General features: G+C 51.0%; 5 protein-coding genes across 5 annotated transcripts; 1 reads left to right on the top strand and 4 right to left on the bottom strand.

Annotated features, from left to right (window-relative positions):
- Positions 1–442: 442 nt before the first annotated feature.
- On the bottom strand, positions 443–2368 carry J4E83_001106 (uncharacterized protein; the record flags this gene model as incomplete). The annotated part of the gene is made up of 3 exons (XM_049328063.1): positions 443–636; positions 685–1072; positions 1592–2368. The coding sequence occupies 3 exons, from the start codon at positions 2366–2368 to the stop codon at positions 443–445; spliced, it is 1359 nt and encodes a 452-aa protein (XP_049192581.1).
- Positions 2369–2597: 229 nt separating this feature from the next.
- J4E83_001105 (uncharacterized protein) lies at positions 2598–3450 on the bottom strand (the record flags this gene model as incomplete). Its single annotated transcript, XM_049328062.1, has 2 exons — positions 2598–3101; positions 3151–3450. The coding sequence occupies 2 exons, from the start codon at positions 3448–3450 to the stop codon at positions 2598–2600; spliced, it is 804 nt and encodes a 267-aa protein (XP_049192580.1).
- Positions 3451–3690: 240 nt separating this feature from the next.
- On the bottom strand, positions 3691–4312 carry J4E83_001104 (uncharacterized protein; the record flags this gene model as incomplete). The annotated part of the gene is made up of 2 exons (XM_049328061.1): positions 3691–3737; positions 3799–4312. 2 exons carry the CDS (start codon positions 4310–4312, stop codon positions 3691–3693), a joined length of 561 nt encoding a protein of 186 aa, XP_049192579.1.
- A 376-nt stretch (positions 4313–4688) lies between these two features.
- Positions 4689–10765, bottom strand: J4E83_001103 (uncharacterized protein; the record flags this gene model as incomplete). Its single annotated transcript, XM_049328060.1, has 2 exons — positions 4689–10053; positions 10101–10765. The coding sequence occupies 2 exons, from the start codon at positions 10763–10765 to the stop codon at positions 4689–4691; spliced, it is 6030 nt and encodes a 2009-aa protein (XP_049192578.1).
- A 2444-nt stretch (positions 10766–13209) lies between these two features.
- Positions 13210–14160, top strand: J4E83_001102 (uncharacterized protein; the record flags this gene model as incomplete). The annotated part of the gene is made up of 2 exons (XM_049328059.1): positions 13210–13585; positions 13721–14160. 2 exons carry the CDS (start codon positions 13210–13212, stop codon positions 14158–14160), a joined length of 816 nt encoding a protein of 271 aa, XP_049192577.1.
- Positions 14161–17345: the final 3185 nt, after the last annotated feature.

The raw sequence follows: 17345 nt of genomic DNA, 5'->3' as shown, positions 1-17345 counted from the left end.
AATGACGCGTAAAGTTCGCTTGTCATCGTTCGACGGCTGCATATAGCGACCTGCTGGGGAAGAGCAGAAGGTCAGACAGTAGACTTAGTAGGCAAGATCATGCGAAGAAGCGAACCATGAGAGAAAGGAGACGCGAAGATCGTGATGAAGATGCGGGACGCGCAGGTCATTGCGGGGTGCGTCTCGCTTCCGGCCACCCCCGGCCCGGCTCCCAGTCCCAGCCACCAAGCCTTGCGACTGCCTGCCCATCCATCATCGCTACCGGGAACGCCAATTCTTCATCCATACTAGGCCTCTACGCCGATAACAATCTCAACCACCATCAGGAACTGCTCAGTTTTGATCCGGTTCGGCAAGATTGTCATTACTACAAGGTACCGCCACTAGACGCCTGCGCCTGCCCAAAGGATCGTCCGCCGCGCTCTTTGCTCAAAATTGTTTCTCACAACTTCTCGATATGTCCCTCACGCGCATTCGCGTCACTGAGGCCGAACAGCAAGTTGAGGGCTCCGTTGCGGTCTAGCGGCTCGTCGCTATAGAATATCCTTATCCCAGCAATTACCTTATGGCCAAGTTGGTCTCGATGCTGCGCAAGTAGCCAAGATACACCTGCACCGTGTGCTGTACCCAGCAGTGCTATGGCATGGTCACTGTTCATGTCTAGGTATAGTCCCGACCGCGTACAAGCTTGCGACTGGGGAGGTGAAGCGTCGAGAATACTATGAATGACAGCCAAAGTATCTTCGTTCGCGATGGTTTCTCTCATGATGAACTTGAGATCACGTACTTCTTCCTCTGGGTGTTGAGAGTGGGCCCATTGGTGGAAGGCTATATCGGACCAGTGCTTCAACGAGGGTAACAGAGTGGCCGCCAGCGATTTCAACTCCTTGGCCTTGTGTGTCGGGCTGTAGCTGTAGTTCACCACGAGAATTCCAGCTTCAACGTTGATATCGGACATGAACCTCACTTCGCTTGCGCCTGCAAGTGTTTCGCCAGTGATAACGTCTTTCGTGTAATCGTCTGTAACATTGATGAAGTGAGAGTTAGAACCTTGAATACCGAGACTGTCCAGCTTTTTTTGACAGGCCAGAGACAAATCGAGGCCTTGTTGTTCTCTTGTATCCCATTGCTCCTACTTCCCCGGGCGTGAAGTATGGGCTTTGCGTGACAGCAGATCCGCCATGCATTATTTTGAGCATCTTCTTGCCTTTCTCCACGGCAGTCTTGTAGTCCAGATTACTGATTTGTGAATTCATCGTCTTGGGCATGGCTTACTGTAAAATGTTATTGGGAAAGAGAGGAAGCGAGTGTTCTTCATATATGAGGCTGGTGAAACAATGTCTTCTACCTTCCACGAATCTCCAGTGGATCAAGCACGGGCTAGTTTCATGAGTGTTCTACTGTCTGCCATCTCATTGTCCGTGTGGCCTGAAACATTGCTAGAGCAACGCTCATTCTGCCCTCATAGCGACTTCCCTCGATCACCTTTCTCGCTGCCTGGCTTCGGAGTAACCGCGTCGCGAAGGTGGAACACCAAGCTTGGAATTATCGTCTTGCTCTTATGCCAGATTTCACGGCAGTCCACAGTTACCTTGTAAACTGTCTTATGGCCCAATTGCTGTTTATGCTGTATGAGCAACCAAGCGACTCCGGCTCCATTCGGTGTTCCTAAAAAAGCGGCTACCTGATCGCGGTGGTCAACGTCGAATGAGTGTGAGCCTGAAGCTTTGGGATGGGCTTGTTGTTTGATATGCTGGATGACGGCTTTTGTCTTTTCGTTTGTGATGCTCATTCGCATCACATAACGTAGGTCGGATGAGTCCGTGTTACGGCAGGCCCATTGCAGGTATGCGACATCTGACCAGTACTTCAGGCTAGGGACGTCATCGCCGACGTTATTTTTCTCCGTAGACTTGTGGCCGGCTTGTTTTAGTAGAGCGTTCTCGGCATCCGCTTTCGCTTTTCTCCAATCATGTATGGGACTGTACGTGTTCATGGCCGCAATCGTACCACCGGAAGTGTTGATGACTGAGTCGAAGCGTATCTGCATCTCAAGTCCTTCTTGTAGCGATTCTTCTATTGGTGCAACGCCGTGGTGTTCATGTGAAACAGGGATATTACTTGAAGTATTGATTCCAAGGTCCTCCAACAGTCGCGCCAGGATTTTGGAATCGTCCCCGGAGGACCGCTCAACCCAATTGTTCTCCAAGAGATCTTCGTATTTGAGGTATTCGCTTTCAGTTGGCGTATCTGTGTTTTTGAGTAAATTACCGAGCTCACCAAAGCTAGCTTCCAGCATCTGAAACAGCAATAGACCTTTCTTGTAAGCCGCCTCGTAATGCGTTGCCGGGCTGACTGAGGTTGTCATCGGAGAATGCTAGTTATAAAAGTGTCGCAGGCGGGTCGCGGTAGTACTAAGTATGTTGCTATCCAGATGCATTTATGAATTCCTTGAGTGTGAGACGTTGAGCGTCACGCGCATCGTCAACAAATGGTATGACGCGAAGCAGCTGACATGTAGCCTAAACTGTTCCACCCTTTGTCTAATTCGCTCAATGTAAAGTGAATGCAGATACAATCTTCTCACCTGACCCACTCTACACAATCCAAAACAGCAAAGTCGGCCATCTAAACAAATCATCCTTCTTTGCCGCATGGAATAAAGTCACCTTCTCAATATTCTTCTTACCAAACGCCTTGCTATGTTGGATAAGCATCCAAGCGACACCACAACCATTCGGCGTCCCCAAGATTGCCTTGCCTTCTTCAGTGTCCATTCCGAACGTGATACCAGGCCAAAACTCGAATGTAAACGTGCCATGCTTGCTGATAATATTGTTGAGCACCAGAGACGTCTCGGCGTTTTGTATCTGAACGCGGAAGACGTAGTTGAGCGGAATCGGCCGTACGGGTGGTTCGGGGAAAGAAGAAAGGTATTGTAGAAACGCTACGTCTGACCAGTGTCGCAGTGGCGATAGTCCTATAGCTTCTTCTTCCCATGCGTCATCAAATTTCGCTGCATGCGTGCGAGTGAGATTACTGTCTGCGATCAAGACACCAGACAGTGGGTTGCTGACTTGGGAGAAGTAGCCGTGTGTTGTCTGGTGGCTCATTAGAACACGCGTACCTTTAGCCCATCTCGAAACTTACCGTATCATCTCCTCTCGTTGCTGCTCCGTCGCAGTCATGCACATGATGTGTTCTCATGTTCTCTCCGCCATCATACACCATCTTGTCGCTGACACCTAGATCGCAGAGCGCATCGGCGATACAGTCGATTTCAAAGAACTTGTCTTGAGGCTTCAGAAGGTAGCCACGTTGAGCTAGTTCTTGTACCTCCTCGAATACGCTTTGAACTTGTGTCTTGTCCCTCGCGGCCAGTATCTGGAGTAGCCTAGTACCCTTCACGACAGCGGCCTCGTAGTCTTGAAATATCGGCAATTTTGTCATGGTAGAGATCTATTGGTGGATGAAGGAAGGGAATTTTCCAAGAGGAAGGTGAGAGAAGAAAACGGAGTTATGAAATCACTCCCGCACGTGAGAGTCGAATAACAGTGTTTGCTCGACCGAGCTTTACTTCACTCACTGTGTCACACGAACGCGGATCATTCGCTACTCCACAGCTCCTGACCGCACTGCCACCTTGTTGCGCCTACAGCATACCTCCGTCCCATGTTTGGTTATCGCATGTCACTTCTCATCACCCGCTTTGCCCTGCTCGCCATCTTCCTTCGCACCTTGAACACCGTCAGGCCCAGCATTCCATCCAAGCACAACACAAGGACACGTGAAACTAACCAAACATACTGCCCCCGCCGCCGCCCATCCTCCCTCCCCTCTGCGCCTCCTTCACCAACCACTCCCTCAAGAAGTCCTTATTCCGCATCTCCTCGGGCCGCGTCAACCTCGTATCAAATTGCGCCTCCTGTCTTGAAAAGGCCAACAGCGTCGGCATACTACTGATGCGGTATTTTATAGGCAAATCCTCGATCAACGTACTGTCCATCAACACTTCCACAAAGCCCAGTCCGCCTTCCCGCTCCCCAATCTTTTCTTCTTCGATGAGTTGGCGGATGAGCGGCTTGATGGCTTGGCAGGTTTGACACCAGGTCGCGGTCCAGAAGGTTATTAAAGAGCGATTGTCGGAGGCGTTGAGGAGCGTGAGGGTGTGCAGATCATTGGGTTGGCGGATGGGGTCGAAGATGCGGTTGGTGTGCGAGCGCGACGAGGGGTTGAGGAGGGAGAAGGCGCGTTTCGAGGTATTAGAGAAGGCATTGAGGCGGATAGCGGAAAGGAGAGTTGGTCGTATCATTTTGGCGGGCTGTGGGGTTGTGTTGGGAGTGGTAAATGGGATGGTGGAGGTTTGGGGTTTGTGGGTCGCGACGCGTGAAGGTTTTGGGGCTACGTCATCGGCTGCTGGGAGCTTGGGTCCACATCTCATCGCGTCTTCACGTTTGTTCACGCCCTTGCATCTCCACAGCTGGGTTCCGTATCATTTCATTCATCTCTCATTTGCGAATACATGTTATACATTCTCCTAGCGTGTAGGCACCTTCTGACTCAATCATGATCCGACCGATCCAATCCAAATACGCGCAGCCATAATGCCGGCTATCCCGAATACGTGATACATCTACTACAAATCACAGCGATAAAAGAAATATTCGAGCTGCAGAACGGGGTTCGTTCTAGTAAAATTCGGAAAAAGAGAAGGCGTTCGACAGCCTCTGTCTCTTGCTACGACGCGGCGCGTCGGCCGCAGCAGCATGTCTTCCATCCCGTCCAGCGGCTACATCATCCCACAAAGCGAGACCGTCACTATCATCGTCGCGCACTTTTCTTTTTGGACTCATCCGGTGATCTATGACGTCTAGATCCATATCCTCGACGTCTCGGTTGAGAGCTTCGTCTTCGTCCCCCATCGGTTGGTAATTAGTGCTGGGGTGATCATAAGGCGTTTCCGTTAGCGACACATTGCTAAGAGCAACGTCGTCGATCTGGTATACACGAATCTGCTCGACCAGATCATTTTCGCTTGTCTGGCCATGGGTAGATTCAAAACGACGACAGATTGGTACATCTTCGACGTTCTTCTCATCTGTAAGTCCTCTCGCGATAAGCCATTGCGCCAACGTCTTCCAGTCCAGTATACCAGCAACAGCTGCTTTCACTAGCCTGTATATGACTGGATACATATTATCATTGTAATATCCCTTTTCGTTGGGATGAAGACCCAGGGCAAGAATCCACGCGTTGATTATCGTATGGTGCCCACACTGCCAACCGCCGGGACGCTGCTGAGGCACAGGGATAGACCATTTTTCTGAATCGAACGTGACTTCCCCAGCAGCATTGCGGTGAGTTGACCATCCAAGGCCTTCAACCGCATTACGAACACACAGCATGCGGAAACCCCACAAGCCTTTGAAAATTTGTCGATGACTATCGACGAAGTGTATCTCGAAATGGGTATCGCCTGGAAGTTTGTCATCGTCGTCGTTGGAAACTTCTTGAACCAGTGCAAGGAACATATGACCATCAGCTCGACTATCCTTGGGCGGGTCCCACTTCACATTGTTTTCTTTCACCCACTTCTCTAAGTGCGACATTAGACCGCCCTTACTGATGACCACAGGCAGCAGCCAAGCTCTCCGTGGACGCGATAGCATCGGTTCGGCACCGGTGTCGTCTGCATCAGGAGTCATGGCCATTTGCAGATTGAAAGATGTTGTCAAAGCGAAGCCTCCGGCAAACGGTTGCGTAGAATTGGTCCGCCTGTGTAGGTCAGTCTGGACATTATCGATAGCCTCTAGAACCGATACAATGGCTAGATTGACCTCAGAATCGTCCATGAGACGATTGTAGTCATCCTTCGATGGCGTTATATCTCCAACTGCGAACGTTGCGAAGTGACGCTGTACATCTGCATCGTTCATGAAGCGAGAGTACGTGGTCATCGTATCTGCCTGTCTTTCTTTAGGATAACTCCTGTAATGGACTTCCATTTCAGTATAGTAATTCTCGAGATGGTGTCGTAAACGTTGCACTAGTTCGTCTCGCGTCAATTTCGCGACAGATCCGCTGGGTCGTAGAACGATACGTTCAAACCTTTGGTAGGGGATGTGGAACGATTGTTTGAAAGCTTGTAACACTTCGGCGCTGGTGTTATCGATATCTAAAACACCCAGTCGTTGTAGACGTGGAACATACTTTGTCCTAGTGGTGTCCGTCCATTGATCAGATGGAAAACCGCCTGGCTGGTTGTGGCGTCTACCGTTGAGACCTGGAATGCGATTACAGCGTCGTAATTTCTCCCTTTCTTCAGGCGTGAGCTGCTGCCGCTGTTGCCAGTATACCTGCTCTATATCGCCAAGGCTTCCCAAATCTTCTGCCATTCTGATGTCGTCTTGGATGGCATAAGTCTGGGCAAAACGTCTGTTCTCTGGTACAGAGCCATTCCGTACGATATCATGGCATCGCAGAAATGCGAAAATGAGCTTCCAGTCTGCCTGTCCCAAACGCACGAGACTAAGGACATCACGCAACTCATCAAAAAATGATGTTGTCCATTTCAGTCGCACCGCCGGGTTAAGCTCCAAGCCCAGCGCCAGTCCCCAAGCGTTGAATATTGCGAAATAACCACACTCACTCGTCCCTGGTTGAAGAGCGGTCTTGATCCAAGCCGCTCGAGAAGGCTTGGCTTTCACAAAAGTATCTTCATCTGCGAAATGCCGCCTGTACCAAGCCGTACGACATACCATCGTCCAGGCTGTCTCAAAAATATGGTGACGTTCAACAGCGTTGTAATGGTGGAACAACGAATCTAGGACCGAGATCTCTGGTGAGCCTTTTGCATTCAATTGCACAATTACCAGAACGAAATGCTCTTTCGAGTGCAATGGCATGAGTAGAGGGCGGCCGGGTCGAAGTGCGGGAGGCACAATCTCGCTGGGGTCAATGCCACCACCTTCACATAACTGAGCATATACAGGCGACACAACACTGTAACCCTCTTCGATACTCTGCATATCATTGACAGCCAGAGTGACCGCAGCGGTGTGGATGGCCACTTCGTCGTCGCGTAGCCATTTTCCAAACTCGGTCGTTACATTTTCGCCATTTCTAAAGGCTTCGATCTCTTCCTTGACTCGGTCGTTTGCCAGCAAGTCCTGAAGCGTGCGACGAAGATGTTCGCACGGTTGGAAGTCTTTTGCTGATGCGTCGTAGCGCTTGCGTATCTCTTCACGGGAAAGCTTTTTGTCAAAAGTACCGAGACGTTGGAGTTCTGGGATGCGAGCGACGGTATCAAAAAGACTCAGGTCCTCCGGGATGGGATTGTCGTCCGCAGGTGGATCCACCACACCTGCTACAACATGCCCACCTGTGGTGACTAGGGCTCCTGTCTTCGGGTCTTTTGCCGAGTTAGGCAACTGTGCAGGATTTGCAGCTGGACTTGCAGCTGCATCTGTAAGTGGATTTGCGGTTGGGTTTGCAAGTGGATTTGCATTGGGGTCTGTAGGTGTAGTATGCAAATGTCTGGTGTACTTTCCAGATTTGATCAGCTCGGGTATACGTGCTCTTCTTTCAGGTCCATCGTAATCATCCCATGGGAAGACTTCGTTGTGCGCTAATCCTGTGTTCACCGAAACCGAAAAGTGTGGGTATCTGAGAATGTGATGCGGCAATTTCGCCATCATTGAGTTGTAATTCTGTCCCCAGGCCTTTCTTCTCCGTTTCTGCAACATGGTCTTGCTTTCTTTGAACTTCCGCCGTTCACTAGCATCGACGTTGCGACGGGATTTGAATCGTCGCTCCGGTGGAGGTGCTTGGTCTGACAGAGTATAGCCAACGCAGCGCAAGAATGCCCAGATCAGCTTCCAGTCTGCATGTCCGTCTTTGATAGCTTCGATTAGGTATGAAGCTTGACTAAAAAAATCTTCCTTAGGATGGAAGTTATTGTTGAAAGGTAGACCGAGTAGTACAGCCCATGCACTGATGATTGTGAAGTAGCCAGATGTTTCGATACGCGTTTGCTGAGGCCCATCTATCCACTTCAGTGTCAGTATCTCGTTATCCGGGAACTCTTCCTTTTCAGCTGTCAAAAGGCCGCTTGATTTCAGTTGCTCATGGATTTTGGCGCGCTCGCCTGTCGTCATCGTCCATGGAGCAGAGTCAATCACCCTAGTAACGGCGACGTATTCGCTGTCCTTGCTCTTGCCTGTTTTTCTTTTGTCTGGTCTGCTCTTGCCTACTTCGCTCTCGATCGTATCGCTCTTGCGGGCTTCACTTGCGCTGGTCTTGAGCTCGTATTGGAGAACCACTAATATGAAATGTCCTTCATGTTGGTGAGACACCAAAACTACTCTGTTGCGGTCTCCCTGTGTACCTGAGAAAGACACAGTACCGGCAAATTCTGCGAAGGAGAAGCCGTGGTTAGATGAGAGCAAATCATTGATAGATCGCATGACAGCCTTGATACTATTGGTGACCTCTGATTCCGATAATTGGGGGATGTTCGCTCCCTCTTCCTCGCCCTCGATACTTGTTGCAATCAGATTAGCGTCAATGAGTGTCTTGAGCCGCTCACGAAGATGCACGCAAGGTTCAAAGTCTCTCGGGGCTGAGTCAGTATCCAAGTGCGGATTCGGCGGCGAGAGAAAGAGATCACTTCCATTGAGACCATCATCTGGTTGATCCTCTGTCATCTTGAAATTCCATTGGCCATCACGGACGATGGAAGTGAGGTTGGTCCGTTCAAGCTCGCTCAGTGAATCTGCAGCGAAGGCTTGATCATGGCGCATCCCATCCTCGAGTCCCAAAGTGACCAGCTCCATGTCAATCTTCTTGCCTTCGGCGGCGGCGTCTGCTGCCGTTTGGCGAGCGATCAGCTTCTGGAAGGAGCGGTTACAAAGATCAAATCGCCTTGATAAATGCGGAAGATTTGCCTCTTCATCATTCTCGCTGCCCTCGCCGGGCTTAACGAATCCGGTGCAGCGGAAAAAGGCGAGCAATAACCTCCAGTTCAACGTGTCTTGAAGGGCCAGGTCAAAGATTTGTTGGGCTCGGATGAAGAACGATTCGTGGCCATGAGCGCTGGGTGTGAACGACGGGTTTGGCGCGAGGCCCATCGCCAGCGCCCACGCATTCAAGACGGTGTACGTAAAGCTGCCATCGCCTGTCGTGACCTGAGCAGCTGGTATCCACATCGTGGCCTCGGGCAGGTTTTCTCCCATTTGATCTAACGAGTCAAAGACATGCCGCCACCATGTGGAGCTTCGCAAAGTCTCCCTAATGAGTTCATGGATAGCTTTCCGACTAGACAGCGTTGATCGCCACGTCATAGGATCTAAGACTTCGAGTGTGATGTGCTTGTCGGTATGTATTTGAGCAGCAAGCAACAGATGGTTTCCGTCCATCTCGATTGGTTGCAACAGCGTCCTTCCAGGCCTGAAAGTTTGTCCTTCATTTTGGTAACTGAATCCGGTAGCTTCCTTCTGTCGATAGTTTACCGAAGCAAGAATCCTGGGAATGAGCTCGCGATATCGACTTTGTTGATGAGACAACAGCTGAGTTCGCATATACGCACCAATATCTTTTATTGGCTCTCCTCCATCTGTGAACGTGTCGATGAAGTCATCCTCTGACTCTTGTTCTACCTCTTCTGGGACGCTCGGGTTTGCCGATCCCGCTGGCGATAGTGGAGCTCCAATAGGCCTCCATTGCACCCTCGTATTTCCCAAAGCAACATCCCCATTTCCATCGCGACGATCGAGCTCTTCTTGAGGTACCGCCCTGTGTGACGAAGTGTATTTCAAGCTTGCTGCAGTTCTGAAGAAGAACGCTGGTTGCGACAGTAGTTCAATGATTGCGTACCCTTCGAGCGGCCCAATGTAAAAAGGCATGGACGATGAGTCGTCACTGTTGGTGTATGTAGTTCCGTTTACTGTGACTGACGTATTGAGAGGGAGTTGAATGAAGTAACCGGCTGGGCTGCCATCCTCTGATGAGTTCCGTCGGATAAAATCCACATGTGCAGTCACATCGTTCACAGTCCTAAATCCAATCAGCTTGGCGACAACGAGCCACGTATCTGCACTTACACTTCCAAACGTTGGTCTTCATTTAGAACAAAAGTAGCGTTGTCCTCCGCTCTTGAGAGCACTACTGCAATGTTTGCATCATCGCCAAACTGCTGCTGGAAATGAGTGATGCTATGGCCCTCTTCCTTATCAATACTTCTACTCTTGATATCGTTGAACAGGTTGCGCAAAGACGCGCTGGGCCTGTACTTGTCTCCCGCTCGCAGATCTTTGCCTTGCTTTTGGAATACTGGCGTCCGGAATTGCGGATCTAACAAAGGTGCTTGTTGCGGACTTATCTCTTCTCGCGCTTTCTCATAGAGGATTTGGGCATACTCGGCTGCGCATTTCTCTTTGTAGATGTTCTTTCCCTTTTCTTTTGGTATGAACCAGTTGACATCGGTCTTGGTTGTATCGTCATCAGGAGTATCCTCTGATCTGGTCTTCTTCGCCTTGGGTGGGTCGTCACCATGTCCTGTCTTCTTCCGTTTTGGAGACATCTTGATAGAACCTCGATACCAATGGATGTGAAGTGTCAGACAAGAATAGAATTCAAGGACATGAGATTGGAACTTTGACCCATACAGGTGTCGCGTCGGATATATGCTGGGTATGTGTTCTTTGAAGAATGGCCCTTTGTCTACAGAGGACAAGAAGAACATGCCGGGTTTGCCAACATCACCCATGCTGTGTTAGTTATCTGAACAAAGGGAGATACCTAGCCGTCTTCCACCAGCAGGACAGTAATTAGAGAAAACCGTGCCAACATGAGAAGACGACAGGGTGCACACGGCCTATCTGGAGGAATAAAAGATATGAGACTAGTTTCATCAGTGCCGAATATGGAGGGAATCGATGATGATGAGATCATCATATTCGCCGATAGAGGCTACCAGAGTAATTTGTACACGTTATTTACAAACTTAAGTTGATCATCTCCAAGTCCTCTAGGCTTGGTGCTGGCGTGCTGGCGTCGACTGGAGTGTCCAAAGTGTATCATACGAACATAGACTGAGCAAGGCGGGAGGTCATGCGACGGCTGTCGACAAAGAAAAGAGTTCAAGTTTCGGCTTCGCTTTCATGCTAGCGGTTGATTTCTTTCATGGCGTTCGTAATGGCGGGCGAAGCAGTGAAGAGGACCGACACGTATCGGTGGTAGGGTCTCGATAGGGGTCTGCGAAACGTTTCCTCGCCACAATGCATTGTTTGGACCCTCCTAGAGATTGTCTCGACTCAACATAGTACTGAAGAGGCTATTGATGAGTACAACAGGTGCCTATCCAGCCGCCAACATGGACTTGGCCACCGTAGGGTCGTACACAACAAGCGCCGCCACTGGTCTCCGATAGCTCCGCTCGCTATAGGCCAGGTTGATGATGACGGGGCACCTCCCACTTGTATCCGCAGACTGACCACCGTCTTGTCTTATATAGTCGCATGATTTTGAGAATATCGATCCATCATGTTGAATACTGTAGCATTGTCGACATAACAATGACGGTCTGATGTGTGGCATCCGAGATCGACTTCCAGCTCAGGGCCAACACCAGATCGCATTGTGCGGATGATGTTGGCAGCGTCAACACAAGACGAGGTGTTGTTGTAATATGACGTCGGTTCTGCAGTGTAGTTGCAGTCGCTCGAGTAGGCCCAAGCGCTACTATATGTCTGCTCGTAAGGGTAGTCGTACTGAACATGCTCTGCCTTGATCTGAACAGCTGATGGAGTCATTGGAGTAGTATAATGCATCGCTGGATATGAGGCTGGTGGTGGTGTGCCCATACTTGATACCACGGATCTTGGACTGGGCGAATCGTTGCAACTGAGTGTTGTCGGCCGTGCAGATGGGATAGTAGCATGCGGCACTGATGGGACGTGTTGAGATAACGAATCGGCTCTGGTATATGAAGGTATAGGCGAACTGGTCGTAGAGGCTGTGTTGGTGTTGACCCTTGACTCAAGCATGGCCTGCAGTCTGGTGGCGGCAGAGGTGTGCTTGTAGTGTCGATCGGACGTCGATTCAAGGGCAGCGACAATCTCCGCTTCAGAGACTCCTCTCCTATGAAGAAGCGACCTGAGTTTTCGGTTCTCTTCTAGTACTTTCCTGGCAGCATACTGAATTTCCGAAGAGGCCTCGATGCCTATCTGTTCATAGCTGCGCAGTTTTGCCTCGAGCTCATGCAGATACTCCTTCCGGCGGGCGCGTGATCGGCCTGAAACGAGTACCGTTAGCGAACATCCTCGGTAAATCGAATGCTCACACAGAGACGTCTGGACGGTTTGCAGGCTGCAAGCTATCGCCACTCTTCATGGTTGGACAGCTGACAGCTGACAGCTGACAGCAGACGATAGGTCGTCGTCGTCCAAGGAATCCACTCACGTTGGTTGTCCCTGATCCTAGCGAGATTCTGTGCCTTCTGTTATGAGCCGTTAGCGGAGTGCTTAGGTGGTGATAGATGCAGACGTACAGATATTCTGCTGTTGTCACTCATGGTGATGTTTGATACGTAGCAAAGCGGGCGAATAGTGATGGATACTGAACGGGTTGGGAAGATGGCTTTTCAGTTGGGTGATCATCCTGAGTAGTATCATTCCAAACAGATGGCATCCCGTAGTCTTAAAGAAGAAGGCAGTGGCAGAGGGACGAGCAAGCCACCTGTGCCCAAGCGCGCTGCAGGCCTCATCCTGGCCACCCTGCGTAGGGAGCGTAAGGGTGTAAGTGGGAGTGTGCCTCGCCTCTGCTGCCGGGGTTACAAGCGTGGGAGTCTGAAGCGGACGGGCCCCCAGACGTGATGGTAGACCGGGATAGAGCGGTAATGTTACGAAGACGCGGCCGATCCTGTCAGTTCTTTCGGCGACCGGTGCTAGTCCGAACGTGACATAGCGCCGATTGCTAGCGCGCTTCCCTCAGCTCGGTGACTGCCCTTTTCAGCTTCAGCCTCGGAAATTGGGGGTGAACGAGTTTTGCAGCCGTCTCACAACACCACGTCGCATCATCTCCATCGCGAATTATCTCGCGTCATCTATCGCGCACTACCCACGACCCAGATTCCACCGCGTCGGAAACGTTCCGAGGACACGACAACCAGTCTGGTGGCACTCGACAAGGATCCCAATCAACAACCCCAGCATGGCTATTGGTCAACGAATAACGGCACCGTACGCCGGCCTTTTTGATCCCACGCGGTTTGTAACCTCGTGGATTCTCCCACCAGCCGCTCTCTTCGCTATTCGCGCGCTATTGGCCATTTACGCATTTACCACGCTCTTTTTTATCTTTGGCTGGAATGGTACCCACGGCAGGTCCGACGCTTCGCAGCAATCCTTCTCTTTCTTCACGGTTCTGACGTATTGGGGTCTCGCCTTTTACTATGCCTTTGCCGCTGTGCATACCGGCAGTTACTGGTTTACTGGAACTTCGTTTTTGGCACGATGGCCCAAAGCGCTGCAGGTGGCGCACAGCATGTTTTACTCTACCATTGTAGTCTATCCGTGGATAGTGACCAGTAAGTCAACTTACATAACACGTTTTGCCATAGCCGCGCCGGAGTACCTTGAGGCAATCTTGTGTTCCCTGCAATATCATTTTTGGGGAGCTGGCAGCATTTATTGTCTGAGCACGCTGAACTAACGTACAACAGTTGTTTACTGGACACTTCTTGCGGGTCAATTCCCCACCACCTTCGCTCTCTGGTCAAACACGTCACAGCATGCTCTCAACTCGGCGTACGCCCTTTTCGAGATAGTTATCCCCCGAACTGAGCGACTGCCCTGGCTCGACCTGATTCCAATTATCCTCCTGTTGGCTCTTTATCTTGGCCTGGCCTACCTCACGCATGCGACCCAAGGCTTTTATGTATACCCCTTCCTTGACCTTCAGAAGAATTCTTCTGGGCTAGTCGGAGCGTACATAGTGGGTATTCTGGTCGCCGCGATTATTATCTTCTTGATTGTCAGGTATCTCATCGTGTTGCGCGTCTTTGTCACTGAGAAAAAGCTAGGGAAGACTGGGAAGACTTCAACGCGTCAATACGCGGCGGGCGCTGATGAATATCCTTTACACAGCACCATACAAAAATAGCGCGCGTATTCTCGTCGACGTTGGAATCCCCAATGGTCGACTGTTATTACAATCGCGCCCTCAGACCGCTCGCTTCTAATACGCCATATAATCTAGTCTTTAATTCCTCTGTTACGTCACTCATTCATCTGCTGTCAACCGCCATCGACCGCTCTCATCCCCGTTGCTATCGGCTACTATTCCACCATGGTGATCACTGAATTGGTATGATTTGGTGTGGCGCACCAGTCAGATGCCCACCTCACAAGGCGACTCCTGCGCGGCTGTCTATTTGCTTCTTCCTTGTTCTGCAAATACTGTGTAGCGGCTGCCATGATGCCTATTATCGGAACCTGGCTGTCTCCGATAGTAAGCTGCGACGAAACCATCGGCATCAACGGCATGGGGTCTATGAGGATGATCGGCGAACACTTCGCGAAGTGCATTAAATCGCCCAGTTCATCCCACGTCAATCTCCTAGCTACCCGTGCGGGATGTTTGCTTTTGTGGCGACATGTCAAAGCTGCCACTCCGCTTTGGATCTGTGTTCATCATAGCCTCGTGTTTACTAGATGTGGGTCAATTGGCCGTAGTGGGTTCAAGAGGCTGTTAAGGTATGAGAGACGCCCCCACATACATGCATCCGGGCGTCGATCATGCTGCAACTCGAGATCAGCCATCCATGCGTCTTCCATGCGCACTGTCACAGCCGCCCTTCAGACTAGAAGGACGCGCATGTGACGAAGCGATAGCCAATGGACTACACACGTGAGAATCGGCTACCCAATCAATGGTAACACGTGAAAGCAAACGAAGGAACACTGACATGCAGCGCCATGATGGCGCATAGGCATTGAATGACATCAATCACCACCTCCATGGACCTTGATTCTGTCAGTAACGGAAACGCTACATGATGCCAGCACGAGCTTCTAGAAGCGCTTTAGCTTCGTCTGCCTGCAGCTGCAGGGCTTAGCGCTGAGCCGTTCATTAATTCGCGCAGGCCTGGTGCTGATTGGCCGCGCAAGAAAAATCCTACACTCAACAGTGCGTGCGCATCTGCTGGAAAGTCTGCGCACCTATTCTTCGGGGCCGCCCGGTCACGAACAACTGCTGCGTTACATCGGTCTACGGCATCTTTCACTCTTTACACGATACCAACATGACCCCTGACATGTAGCACCCCTCCTACTGATGCACGCCGAGAAAACTGAGAGCATGTGCCATGTACTAATCACTTAGCTATGATGGCGTCTGGCCCGGTCTTGCTCAATTCGGTCTGGTACTTCACTGCCATCCCGTCTTCGTTGCGCCGTCAATACTATGCGATTGCAACGCTTGGGCCGGCGGCTGTCAGACTCTTGGGCAGCAGTGACGCGACCACTTCATGAAATGTGGAGGAAGTCATCTCGAATCCCAGCTGTCTCATGGTGGAGTCCGGGGCTTTGATCTTGACTACGACAGTACGTCACTGGTTACTTAGGCAGCTGTGGGATCCAGTTTCAGCACCCTTAGCAACCTAAGTGCATGCTGCAATACCATTCCATGACTGTGGAGTTCATTCCCATATGTTTCTTGGACAGTACGCATGAACATTCAATACATGTAAGTTTCAAGGATCCCGTCCCGGTCCCGAAAAGCGGTGTCTTTACGGCACGTCGGGACTGGCCGGAGTTCTATCCTTCTGGCAGAAGCTTGGAGGCGTACCAGCTGCTCGCACAGACGCGTTCTTACCAAATGAACCCTGGAATCCAACCTGATGGAGACGGATTGCCGCTAGTTTTGTCCAGTAGTCGAACTTTACGCTGATTATCCCCAGGCTCTCAGCGTATTTGCCCCGAGAGTCAAGCCAGCGCTACATCGTTAATACCCATGGACGTTTCAAGGCCTCGGATGGCACTGCGGTAATAAATCATTGTATCCGTCTGATGATCACCGATGGCTTGCAGCATCGTCGCCAGGATCAAGCCCTCTAGGGTTTCGAATGAGATTCAAGAAGGCAGGTGCTTGCTTGCTCAGGCAAACACAGGTAGGTGATCGATCGGATGCTGTCGCTGATAGCGGCCGAAGAACTGGATCATCACGACCGGATGCGACCGACTGCCACAGCTCGACTACACAAGTGCGAGAATCTTTCCGGTTTCATTTCGATGCAGCTTTGCGATGGTGCATTCACCTCGCACACCCTCTACAAGCAGGCTACATGATACCCAGACACCTGTAACCCCGCCCAGGCGTAACCTGGTCACCTGGGAAGGACTTTAGTCCATGTACCACAATCATCGCTTTCTCTGCTGCTATCGTGACAGCGCTTCTGGCCCCAGGAAACATTCCGCTAGTCGCGGGGATAAACAGCATGTGAACGCGGAAGTCCGCTGTACTGTGGAGATACTCGGAAGCGCAGATGAACAGCAAGGATAAGGACCAACCCGTCACTACTATCGTTCACTATAGCGGTGTTCCGTCCGCCAGGTCCTTCGTATTCCTGCAGGATTCGAGTCTATTCCAAACGCCCCGGCCAAAACACGTTACGACCGTTCCAATGTTGCATTGACGTGGCTTGCGCATCAGCATACCACCAACGAGCGACACGCACATGCAAAGTGCCCCTGCGCTGCGCTTGCGCATACCGTAAGGAGTAGCGACATAGGGTGCGCATTGTTTGGATGCCGGCTCGTTCCTGAGCTACGACTGCAAAAGTACGAGGTCCTGCAGTTCTGTCGCATGTGCATGCGCATGTGAAGTTCGCGTAAGCGCATGTCAATGCTGGAAGCGCTTAGGCACGGCTCGAGCGTGGGGGCTTGACCGATGATAGGAATGCTGCGTGAGTGGCTCATTGTCGGACGCCGGAAATCTCGATATCGATCACCTTTGCTGAGTTTGCGAGAGTTTGCGGCACGTGCTGGGTGACTGTCTCGGTTGACGGACATTTGTTTACCTGGACATAACGAGCCCTTGAGGTTTGTTGCACGGAAGCGGTACCTAGGTATTGTGAATCTCCATGCGACTGTCAAACGTGCAGTAGTACTACAAAGCCCAGACTGTAGCCGCTAGATGCAGCCAAATTCCAACAGCATCTGTAAAGTCTCTCGATTTGCACTCGACACAGCGTACCAAGTTTCTCATCACCAACGTTGAGATCTCGAAAAGCGTCCCGAAAAGGTAAAGTTACCGAGGTAACTTGCGAGCACCTACCCCCTTCATCC

Source organism: Alternaria metachromatica (genome assembly GCF_023757995.1).
Source record: "Alternaria metachromatica strain BMP 0045 chromosome Unknown scaffold_2, whole genome shotgun sequence".
Classification (NCBI taxonomy): Eukaryota; Fungi; Ascomycota; class Dothideomycetes; order Pleosporales; family Pleosporaceae; genus Alternaria; species Alternaria metachromatica.
This window is presented reverse-complemented; position numbering and strand designations above follow the sequence as displayed.